At 36.6% G+C, this 12181-nt stretch overlaps 1 protein-coding gene across 1 annotated transcript in view; it reads left to right on the plus strand.

The window, feature by feature from the left end:
• Positions 1-12181, plus strand: part of LOC118265037 (uncharacterized PE-PGRS family protein PE_PGRS46-like) — a 70685-nt gene that overhangs the window by 39144 nt on the left and 19360 nt on the right. The window contains exons 38-52 of the mRNA XM_050706157.1: positions 791-823; positions 3061-3093; positions 3223-3255; positions 3386-3406; positions 4088-4120; positions 4251-4283; positions 4758-4790; positions 6316-6348; positions 6639-6659; positions 7547-7579; positions 7710-7742; positions 7873-7893; positions 9750-9782; positions 9913-9945; positions 10381-10413. Coding sequence (XP_050562114.1) covers positions 791-823; positions 3061-3093; positions 3223-3255; positions 3386-3406; positions 4088-4120; positions 4251-4283; positions 4758-4790; positions 6316-6348; positions 6639-6659; positions 7547-7579; positions 7710-7742; positions 7873-7893; positions 9750-9782; positions 9913-9945; positions 10381-10413 — 459 coding nt within the window. The remainder of the gene's footprint in view (positions 1-790; positions 824-3060; positions 3094-3222; positions 3256-3385; positions 3407-4087; positions 4121-4250; positions 4284-4757; positions 4791-6315; positions 6349-6638; positions 6660-7546; positions 7580-7709; positions 7743-7872; positions 7894-9749; positions 9783-9912; positions 9946-10380; positions 10414-12181) is intronic.

Raw genomic sequence — 12181 nt, forward strand, 5'->3', positions numbered from 1 at the left:
TGATAATAGAATTCCAATACGTATGATATTCAGATTAATAAGAACTAGCTGTACCCGCAATTTCGTACACATATAAAAGGAAAAATAAAAATACCTTGCGTTTGCGTAAGCATGTCTAGGGATCGCGTCGCACATAATTTTGTTTTTTAGTGAATACACTTTTTCGGTATAAAGTGTTGTGTCCCGGATATTAAAATATAATTATACCAATTTTCATCTTAATCAGACTGGTAGTTTTGTGTGATGTGTAAACATACAGACAGACAGAACATTTTTTATTCTCGTTTTTGGGTTCGGTATCTACCTAGTAACACCCCCTTCTGTTATTCTTTTAATATTCTCAATGTACAGGATTAACTCTTCTACAGTATTATTATAATATGTATATAGATAGATAAGTCTAAGTGTGGGAGAGCCATACTTCGGCACGAATGGGCCGGCTCGACCGGAACGATACCACGGCTTCAACGAAAACCGACGGGAAACAACGCTCGCGTTGTGTTTCCTTGTGTGAGTGAGGTTACCGGAGGCCCAGGCCCCCCTTCTCAGTCTTTTTAATCCCCAATTCCCCAACAACCCTTAAATTCCTAACCCCCAAAAGGCCGGCAACGCACTTGTAACGCATCTGGTGTTTCAAGTGTTCATGGGCGGCGATTGCTTAGGTACCGTATGTCACAAAAAAATTAAATTAAATTATCGGTTGGAAAAATAACAAATTGCTACTAAGTTTCAAACTTCTCTTGTAGATTTGAATGACAATTACAATAATAGATTATTATTTATATTGCAGCGACTGGCAATCTTGTCGGAGGAGTTGGCAACGGTAAGTACATTCAATGTTTATTACAATACTGGGACCAGCTAGTTTCACCTAACAAGTTCCTACTAAGTTTCAAACTTCTATTGTAGATTTGAATGACAATTAAAATAATAGGTATGGATCTATAATAACATCTCTAAATATATGGATATTTATTTAAAACACTCTAAAATTATATTTTTAAACTTTACTTATAAAAATAAAAAACAAAATAACATTAAAAAATATAAAAATAGGTGCCGACCAGTAGCGGGAGTATGGTCCAAGCCGGTAGTTATGACTCCAGAGACAGGAACCTCCTCACAATACGTGCCGTTTCGAGGAGTTGCCTGATGCAGAAGGCAGTACTGTACAGCGGATGGATTAACGAATCCATCCGCCCAACGCCAGCCTCCTAAGATGGATGTCGAGGCTTTTAGGGATTAACCAATTTTCCGACACGACTATCGGCACATGATAGCCGAATCCACATTCCACATATCGACAAACTCGTGAGCCAAGTCAAGTCATGGGGAATGGTGACATCGATTATCATCAAGCGGCGCGCTTGTCGGTCTATCACCACTATATCAGGTTTATTGGCTACAATAGTCCTATCAGTGATGATAGACCGATCCCAGTACAACGTGATATGGCCGTTTTCAAGAACTGGGTCGGTCACATACTTGTAGTATGGAACCTCAAACTTAACAAGTAGATAGTGCAAAGCAACTTGCTGGTGGATAATCTTGGCCACCTGATTATGTCTGTGTAAATATTCACCATTAGCCAAACGACCACAACCAGAAATTATATGTCTTATGGATTCACCAGGACTATGACATACCCGACATATGTCAACAGTCCCATCCTTAATAATATATTTCCGGTAGTTATTCGTAAGGATAACTTCGTCCATAATTGCAAAGATAAATCCTTCAGTTTCTCCAAAGAGATTACTGAATCGTAGCCAAGATACGGATGCCAGAAAATCGACACTGGGCCCATGAAGGGCCCGAAAGAAGTGTCCGTGGAGCTCCTTGCTTTGCCATATCTCCTTGCGGTCATCGACTCAAGTCAGTACCACAGGTTTGCGCTAGTTCTCTTTTGCTAAAGATAGTGGAGTGAATCCTTTGTCCACTACTGCTACTTCTCGATGCATACCCTCGTTTACTTTCAGGAAATATTCCCTGAGGTTGCACACCTCACGATCATGAAGGGTCTTAGCATTTAATAAGCCTCGACTCTCACTTTTCCGCGGGATGTACAACCTCATGACCGATGAACGAGGGTGATACATACGATTTGCAGTCAGCAGTGTCCGGACTCGCCTATCCAAGGTGTCTAGTTCAGTCTGAGTCCACTTGAGTATACCAAAAGAATACATCAAGACCGGCATGACCCAACCGTTATAGGCTCGCAACTTGTTTCCGCCCGATAATAAAATTTTCAGTACCTTATTCAGGCGGCCAAAGAAGCGCTCCTGTAACGATTGTTTCATGTCCGTTCCATTGATGCCTAATCCTTTTGACATACCCAGGTACTTGTAAGTGTCATTTGCGGAAAGCGCTCTTAGTTTTGTGAAATCTGAGAGTTCTAGACCCTCAGATTCCACAATCCCTCCCCGCTTTACATGCATGACCGCACACTTATCTACTCCAAACTAGACATTTTTTTTCAGGACCGACGGACCTGTTGGGTTATGACCATATCAATGAGGAGTAGCTCCTTAGTTCCACGAGACCCCTTCCTACATTAACTTTGAGATACAGACAAAACGGAATTTTTTTCAATATGTTTTGTTATTTTTCTTCTCAAAATAGATGTAAGAAGTTTATAGACCGTTGGTAAACATGTAATTGGTCTATAATTTTGGGGTTCAGTGGAACTACCTAATATATGGAGTAGATGGGTAATACCTGTTGTTAGAAATTTGGGTAACGATCCTGCCTCTAAAGCTGCCTGGAACTGCGATGCTAAGCGAGTGTGCGAACTAGTAAACCATTTGAGCCAGAAGTTCTGCAGCCCGTCTGGTACCGGTGATTTCCAATTTGGGACCGAACAGGCTGCATTGCTCACACCGGAGGAGGTAATTATCACCTCCTCCATGTCACCGACCAGATGTTGCGTCAAAACGTGTTAGTGGCTTCATCATCCGGTCGCCGCCCATCAGTCACATCTTGGTTAGATCGTTCCCAATTTCTATATACCAATCTCTGATCTCTTTTCTGATCTATAATATATTATTATTTATATTACAGTGGTTGGCGATTATGTTGGAGAAGTTGGCAATGGTAAGTACATTCATTGTTTATTACAATACTGGAACCAGCTAGTAGCACTAACAAGTTGCTACTAAGTTTCAAACTTTTATTGTAGATTTGACTGACAATTACAATAATAGATTATTATTTATATTGCAGTGGCTGGCGATGTTGTAGGAGGAGTTGGCAATGGTAAGTACATTCACTGTTTATGACAATACTGGGACCAGCTAGTTGCACCTAACAAGTTGCTACTAAGTTTCAAACTTCTATTGTAAATTTGAATGACAATTACAATAATAGATTATTATTTATATTGCAGCGGTTGGCGGTGTGGGCACTGGTAAGTACATTAACTGGTTATTACAATACTGGGACCAGCTAGTTGCACCTTGTAAATAGAATATATGATTATGTGATACTACGCTGGGATGTGATGTACTTCATTCTACAGTCACAACTGGGCAAAGGCCTCTTCTCACTCGGAGAAGGTATGAGCATGAAACACTTCTCTCTTAAAAAGACGGATTGGTGATAATGGATTTCAAATACGTATAATCCTCAGATTTTTTTCACCCTATGTGAGTGGTGTCTAAATATAATAAGAACTAGAAAAAATAAAAATACATTTCTCAATAAATCTATTTATGACGAAATCTAATCATATTAGATACATATCTTGCAAAGTAGGCTCCACGGCTTCAACGAAAACCGACGAGAAACAACGCTTGCGTTGTGTTTCCTTGTATGGGTGAGGTTACCGGAGGCCCAATTCCCCCCTTCCCAACCTTCCATATCCCCGATTCCCCAACAACCCTTAAATTCCTAACCCCCAAAAAGCCGGCAACGCACTTGTAACGCATCTGGTGTTTCAAGTGTTCATGGGCGACGATTGCTCACCGTATGTCCTAAAAAAAATTGATTAAATTATCGGTTGGAAAAATAACAAGTTGCTACTAAGTTTCAAACTTCTATTGTAGATTTGAATGACAATTACAATAATAGATTATTATTTATATTGCAGCGACTGGCAATCTTGTCGGAGGAGTTGGCAATGGTAAGAACATTCACTTTTCATTACAATACTGAGACCAGCTAGTTGCACCTAACAAGTTGCTACTAAGTTTAAAACTTCTATTGTAGGTTTGAATAACAATTACAATAATAGATTATTATTTATATTGCAGCGGTTGGCGATGTTGTAGGAGGAGTTGACAATAGTAAGAACATTCCTTGTTTATTACAAAGTATTGTACCTGGTTCCAGTAGGAACCAGCTAGTTGCACCTAGCAAATTGCTACTAAGTTTCAAACTTCTTTTGTAGATTTGAATGACAATTACAATAATAGATTAATATTTCTATTGCAGCGGTTGGCGATGTTGTAGGAGGAGTTGGAAATGGTAAGTACATTCATTGTTTATTACAATACTGGGACCAGCTAGTTGCACCTAATAAGTTGCTACTAAGTTGTAAACTTCTATTGTAGACTTGAATGACAATTACAATAATAGATTATTATTTATATTGCAGCGGTTGGCGATGTTGTAGGAGGAGTTGGCAATGGTAAGTACATTCATTGTTTATTACAATACTGGGACCAGCTAGTTGCACCTAACAAGTTGCTACTAAGTTGTAAACTTCTATTGCAGATTTGAATGACAATTACAATAATAGATTATTATTTATATTGCAGCGGTTGGCGATGTTGTAGGAGGAGTTGGCAATGGTAAGTACACTCATTGTTTATTACAATACTGGGACCACCTCGTTGCACCTTGTAGATAGTATATAATGATGATGTGTGTATTGCGATTGCAATGTACGGAATTAACTCTTCTACAGTATTATTGTAATATTATAAAGATTATATTAAATAATCTTGTACTGTACCTACTGTACTGTACTGTACTTGTACCAAAACTTGTACTGTATATTTGAATGACAATTACAATAATGATTATTATTTATATTGCAGTGGTTGGCGATGTGGGCCAGGGTAAGAACACTAACTGTTTATTACAATACTGGGACCAGGTAGTTGCACCTTGTAAATAGTATATAATTATGATGTGTTACTACGCTATTAGCAAGTCACAGCTGGGCAAAGGTCTCTTCTCACTCGGAGAAGGTACTGAGTATTGATACCGGGTTACCGGGAGTCTGGCAGAGACTGGTACGCAGTTGTAACTTCTCTCGTGTTGCGGGGGTCCATTGGCGACGGTGATTGGTTTTACAGTCTGGCTGGATATCCGATTGCTCGTTTGCCCGTATATCCCGTTAAAAAGCGAGTTGGTGATAATAGAATTCCAATACGTATGATATTCAGATTAATAAGAACTAGCTGCACCCGCAATTTCGTACACATATAAAAGGAAAAATAAAAATACCTTGCGTTTGGTACAGTAAGCGTGTCTAGGGATCGCGTCGCATATTTAAGTTTGTTTTTTAGTGAATATACTTGTGCGGGATAAAATGTATCCAGTGTTTTGTCCAGGATATTAAAATATAATTATACCAATTTTCATCCTTCTCAGACTGGTAGTTTTGTGTGATGTGTAAACATACAGACAGACAGAACATTTTTTAGTCTCGTTATCTACCTAGTGACACCCCCTTCTGTTATTCTTTTAATATTCTCAATGTACAGGATTAACTCTTCTACAGTATTATTGTAATATGTATATAGATAGATAAGTCTAAGTGTGGGAGAGCCATACTTCGGCACGAATGGGCCGGCTCGACCGGAGCGATACCACGGCTTCAACGAAAACCGACGGGAAGCAACGCTTGCGTTGTGTTTCCTTGTGTGAGTGAGGTTACCGGGCGGAGGCCCAATTCCCCCCTTCCCAATCTTCCCAATCCCCGATTCCCAACAACCCTTAAATTCCAAACCCCAAAAGGCCGGCAATGTACTTGTAACGCCTCTGGTGTTTCAAGTATTCATGGGCAGTGGCAATTGCTTACCGACATATTCCAAAAGATTATATTAAATTATCGGTTGGAAAAATAACAAATTGCTACTAAGTTTCAAACTTCTATTGTAGATTTGAATGACCATTACAATAATAGATTATTATTTATATTGCAGCGACTGGCAATCTTGTCGGAGGAGTTGGCAATGGTAAGTACATTCAATGTTTATTACAATACTGGGACCAGCTAGTTGCACCTAACACGTTGCTACTAAGTTTCAAACTTCTATTATAGATTTGAATGACAATTACAATAATGGATTATTATTTATATTGCAGTGGCTGGCGATGTTGTAGGAGGAGTTGGCAATGGTAAGTACATTCACTGTTTATTACAATACTGGGACCGGCTAGTTGCATCTAACAAGTCGCTACTAAGTTTCAAACTTTTATTGTAGATTTAAATGACAATTACAATAATAGATTTTTTTTATTGCAGTGGCTGGCGATGTTGTAGGAGGAGTTGGCAATGGTAAGTACATTCACTGTTTATTACAATACTGGGACCAGCTAGTTGCACCTAACAAGTTGCTGATAAGTTTCAAACGTCTATTGTAGATTTGAATGATAATTACAATAATAGATTATTATTTATATTGCAGCAGTTGGCGATGTCGGCACGGGTAAGTACATTTACTGTTTTTTACAATACTGGGACCAGCTAGTTGCACCTTGTAAATAGAATATATGATTATGTGATACAACGCTGTGATGTGATGTAATGCACTCTACAGTCACAACTGGGCAAAGGCCTCTACTCACTCGGAGAATGTATGAGCATGAAAATATAATACAGCGGCTTTTATTTTATTACTGTTACGGTAAATATAATTAATTAAAAATTATTTCTAATTTTCTAAAATTATTATTAATAACCACACGTTTTGGTAAATGTTAATAATCGAACGAAACGTATTACTTTTAGTAGTAATTATTAATAATTCGCGACACATATTGGTGAATGTAATAAAATAAATATAAATCCAATGTTTTTTGAACAGCAGGTATTTATTTATAATATTAAACACAGTCTTACGATTATTTTAATTAGAAATCACACAAACAAAGTTACTTGTACTTGCTTTAAAATGAAAGGACAAAAAATTCACACATTCTGAACTAGAATATTAAATAGTGCCCTTCTAAGGCACATTTATTTGGGCTCGCTGTCATTGCAGCGGTAAGTCCCCTGTTGGAGTAGTGGCTAGATATTGTGTTTCCTTGTGTGAGTGAGGTTACCGGAGGCCCAATTCCCCCCTTTCCAATCTTCCCAATCCCCGATTCTCCAACAACCCTAAAATTCCTAACCCCCAAAAGGCCGGCAACGTACTTGTAACGCCTCTGGTGTTTCATGTATTCATGGGCAGCGGCAATTGTTTACCGACATATTCCATAAAAAAAGATTATATTAAATTATCGGTTAGAAAAATAACAAATTGCTACTAAGTTTCAAACTTCTCTTGTAGATTTGAATGACAATTACAATAATAGATTATTATTTATATTGCAGCGACTGGCAATCTTGTCGGAGGAGTTGGCAATGGTAAGTACATTCAATGTTCATTACAATACTGGGACCAGCTAGTTTCACCTAACAAGTTGCTACTAAGTTTCAAACTTCTATTGTAGATTTGAATGACAATTACAATAATAGATTATTATTTATATTGCAGCGGTTGGCGATGTTGTAGGAGGAGTTGGCAATGGTAAGTACATTCACTGTTTATTACAATACTGGGACCAGCTAGTTGCACCTAACAAGTTGCTACTAAGTTTCTAACTTCTATTGTAGATTTGAATGACAATTACAATAATAGATTATTATTTATATTGCAGCGGTTGGCGATATGGGCACAGGTAAGTACATTAACTGTTTATTACAATACTGGGACCAGCTAGTTGCACCTTGTAAATAGTATATATGATTATGTGATACTACGCTGTGATGTGATGTACTACACTCAATAGTCACAACTGGGCAAAGGCCTCTTCTCACTCGGAGAAGGCATGAGCATGACACACTTCTCTCTTTAAAACGGATTGGTGATAATGGATTTCAAATACGTATAATCCTCAGATTTTTTTCACCCTATGTGAGTGGTGTCTAAAAATAATAAGAATTAGAGGAAATCAAAATACATTTCTATAAATCTATTTTTGACGAAATCTAATCATATTAGATATATATATTGTAAAGTAGGTATGTATCTAGTAAAGATATATATATACATATAGCGTCAGCGATGACGTAGTCAAAATGTGAATCCAAGATGGCCACTGTACGATTTTAATCTATAATATAAAAATAAGTCGGGTTTTCCTTCCTGACGCTATAACTCCAAATCGCACGAACCGATTTCCACGGTTTTGCATTTGTTGGAAAGGTCTCGGGCTCCGTAAAGTTTATAATAAATAAAATTTCGGAAAACAGGGAAAATCCTTGGTGGCGAAACGAAGTTCGCTGGGTTTGCTAGTTAGTTATAAAATAATATTATAAAAAAATATATATATGTACTTTACGTCATCGCTGACCACCCACGAATACCTCTAAGACAACACCCATGACTAAACATTGAAAATTTTATACCGCGGCTATCTAGGTTTATACATTTTGACAGAACCATTGATTTTATTACTGTTATGGTAAATCTGATTAATTGAAAATTATTAATAATTTTACAAAATTATTATTAATAACCACACGTTTTGGTAAATGTGAATAGTCGAACGAAATGTATTACTTTTAGTAGTAATTACTAATAATTCACTACACATATTGGTGAAAGTAATAAGATAAATATAAATCCAATGTTTTTTGACCAGCAGGTATTTATTTATAATATTAAACACAGTCTTACGATTATATTAATTACAAAGCACACAAACAAAGTTCCTTGTACTTGCTTTAAAACGAAAGGACAAAAAATTCACACATTCTGAAGTAGAATATTAAATAATGCCCTTCTAAGGCACATTTATCTGGGCTCGACATCCAACATTAAAACTGGCGGATTTGACTTTACTCCTCCGATATAGACGTAAAAGTACATAGACGATCCCCGGCGATGCCTACCACGCCACGCGTGTACTGCGAGCGGTTCAAGCAAATTTCATCTTTTCAATAGTCGGCCCTGTATTTACCGCGTAAAGTCCACTGCGGGTAACCTAACACTCCACAAACTTACATTTGCGTTTGGTACAGTAAGCGTGTCTAGGGATCGCGTCGCACATTTCTAATAATTTCCTGATTATTATGATTTACTGACATCATTAAAATTAATATCCAACTATTGTACGCCCAATGGGCAAGACGCAGCTAAACTCAAAAAAAAATTATGATACCAACTGTATTATGTACAGCCTACCTGTGATCTACAATGAATAAATAAATAATGAATAAATAATTGAATTCAACGAAAACCGACGGGAAACAACACTTACTACAACACTAGGTCACCGGAGGCCCAATTCCCCCCTTCTCAATCCCCGATTCCCCAACAACTCTTAAATTTCTAACCCCCAAAAGGCCGGTAACGCACTTATAACGCATCTGGTGTTTCAAGTGTTCATGGGCGGCGATTGCTTACCGTATGTCATAAAAAAAGATTATATTAAATTATCGGTTGGAAAAATAACAAGTTGCTACCAAGTTTCTAACTTCTATTGTAGATTTGAATGACAATTACAATAATAGATTATTATTTATATTGCAGCGGTTGGCGGTGTTGCAGGAGGAGTTGGCAATGGTAAGTACATTCATTGTTTATTACAATACTGGGACCAGCTAGTTGCACCTAACAAGTTGCTACCAAGTTTCTAACTTCTATTGTAGATTTGAATGACAATTACAATAATAGATTATTATTTATATTGCAGCGGTTGGCGATGTTGTAGAAGGAGTTGGCAATGGTAAGTATATTCATTGTTTATTACAATACTGGGACTAGCTAGTTGCACTTTGTAAATAGTAAATGAGATGTGATTTTTTTACCCGATTTTATTCATACATTGCATAATATGTTCACTAATGTATGGATTGTATTTGATTAAGCGTGAATGTATATTTTTCAGGTGGAATCTTTTTTTTACTACGTATTTTTTTAATATATTATATGTATAAACTTTTATTTGATGTACACACTATAATAGATATGACATTAACTTAAATACATAGACTAGATGAAAAAAACTAAGACTAAAATATTATTATTTACGTTACTACGACTATGTATTATTTTATAAAAATTATAATTAAACTCTCTCATTCTTAGGCAGCGGGGACTTTGCGAAAATATTTCAGATTTGAATGACAATTACAATAATAGATTATTACTTATATTGCAGTGACTGGTAATGCTGTAGCAGGAGCTGGCCAGAGTAAGTACATTAACTGTTTATTACAATACTGGGACCAGCTAGTTGCACTTTGTAGATAGTATATAATGATGATGTCTATATTGCGATTGCAATATACGCAATTAACTCTTCTACAGTATTATTGTAATATTATAAAGATTGTATTAAATAATCGGTTGGAAAAATAACAAATTGCTACTATCTTTCAAACCTCTACTGTATATTTGAATGACAATTACAATAATAGATTATTATTTATATTGCAGTGGTTGGCGATGTGGGCCAGGGTAAGAACATTAACTGTTTATTACAATACTGGGACTAGCTAGTCGCACCTTGTAAATAGTTTATGAGATGTGATTTTTTTACCCGATTTTATTCAATTTATTCATACATAATTAAAAAATATCATATGGAAACTATTTTGGACTATGTATTATTTAATTTTTATGTAATTTTCCAATATAATTCTGTTTATTTCTTAAATAAAATAACATACTACGTTATTAGCAAGTCACAGCTGGGCAAAAGCGTCTTCACACTCTGAGTATCGATCACCGTGCTTATAAAACCATTGAGCGAATGAAGTTACCGGGAGTCTGGCAGAGACTGGTACGCAGTTGTAACTTCTCTCGCGTTGCGGGGGTCCATTGGCGACGGTGATTGGTTTTACAGTCTGACTGGATATTCGATTGTTCGTTTGCCCGTATATCCCGTTAAAAAGCGAGTTGATGATAATAGAATTCCAATTCGTATGATATTCAGATTAATAAGACCTAGCTGTACCCGCAATTTCGTACACATATAAAAGGAAAAATAAAAATACCTTGCGTTTGGTACAGTAAGCATGTCTAGGGATCGCGTCGCACATTTAAGTTTGTTTTTTAGTGAATACACTTTTTCGTTATAAAATATATCCAGTGTTGTGTCCAGGATATTAAATCTCCTCTTGTAGATTTGAATGACAATTACAATAATAAATTATTATTTATATTGCAGCGACTGGTAATCTTGTCGGAGGAGTTGGCAATGGTAAGTACATTCAATGTTTATTACAATACTGAGACCAGCTAGTTGCACCTAACAAGTTGCTACTAAGTTTCAAACTTCTATTGTAGATTTGAATGACAATTACAATAATAGATTATTATTTATATTGCAGCGGTTGGCGATGTTGTCGAAGGAGTTGGCAATGGTAAGTACATTCACTGTTTATTACAATACTGGGACCAGTTGGTTGCACCTAACAAGTTGCTACTAAGTTTCAAACTTCAATTGTAGATTTGAATGACAATTACAATAATTGATTATTATTTATATTACAGCGGTTGGCGATGTGGGCACGGGTAAGTACATTATCTGTTTATTACAATACTGGGACCAGCTAGTTGCACCTTGTAAATAGAATATATTATGATTATGTGATACTACGCTGTGATGTGATGTACTTTACTCTACAGTCACAACTGGGCAGAGGCCTCTTCTCACTCGGAGAAGGTATGAGCATGAAACACTTCTCTCTTAAAAAGACGGATTGGTGAAAATGGATTTCAAATACGTATAATCCTCAGATTTTTTTTCACCCTATGTGAGTGGTGTCTAAATATAATGAGAACTAAAAAAAATAAAAAATCATTTCTCAATAAATCTATTTATGACGAAATCTAATACTAGATATATATCTTGTAAAGTAGGTTTATATCTAATAAAGATATATAATAATAATAAGTCCGCAAGGCAGCTTGTGGCGAGCTGTTAGGCAGTGGCGACTCCACGGACCTGACTCCCG

Source organism: Spodoptera frugiperda, chromosome 28, assembly GCF_023101765.2.
Source record: "Spodoptera frugiperda isolate SF20-4 chromosome 28, AGI-APGP_CSIRO_Sfru_2.0, whole genome shotgun sequence".
In the NCBI taxonomy this organism is placed as follows: domain Eukaryota; kingdom Metazoa; phylum Arthropoda; class Insecta; order Lepidoptera; family Noctuidae; genus Spodoptera; species Spodoptera frugiperda.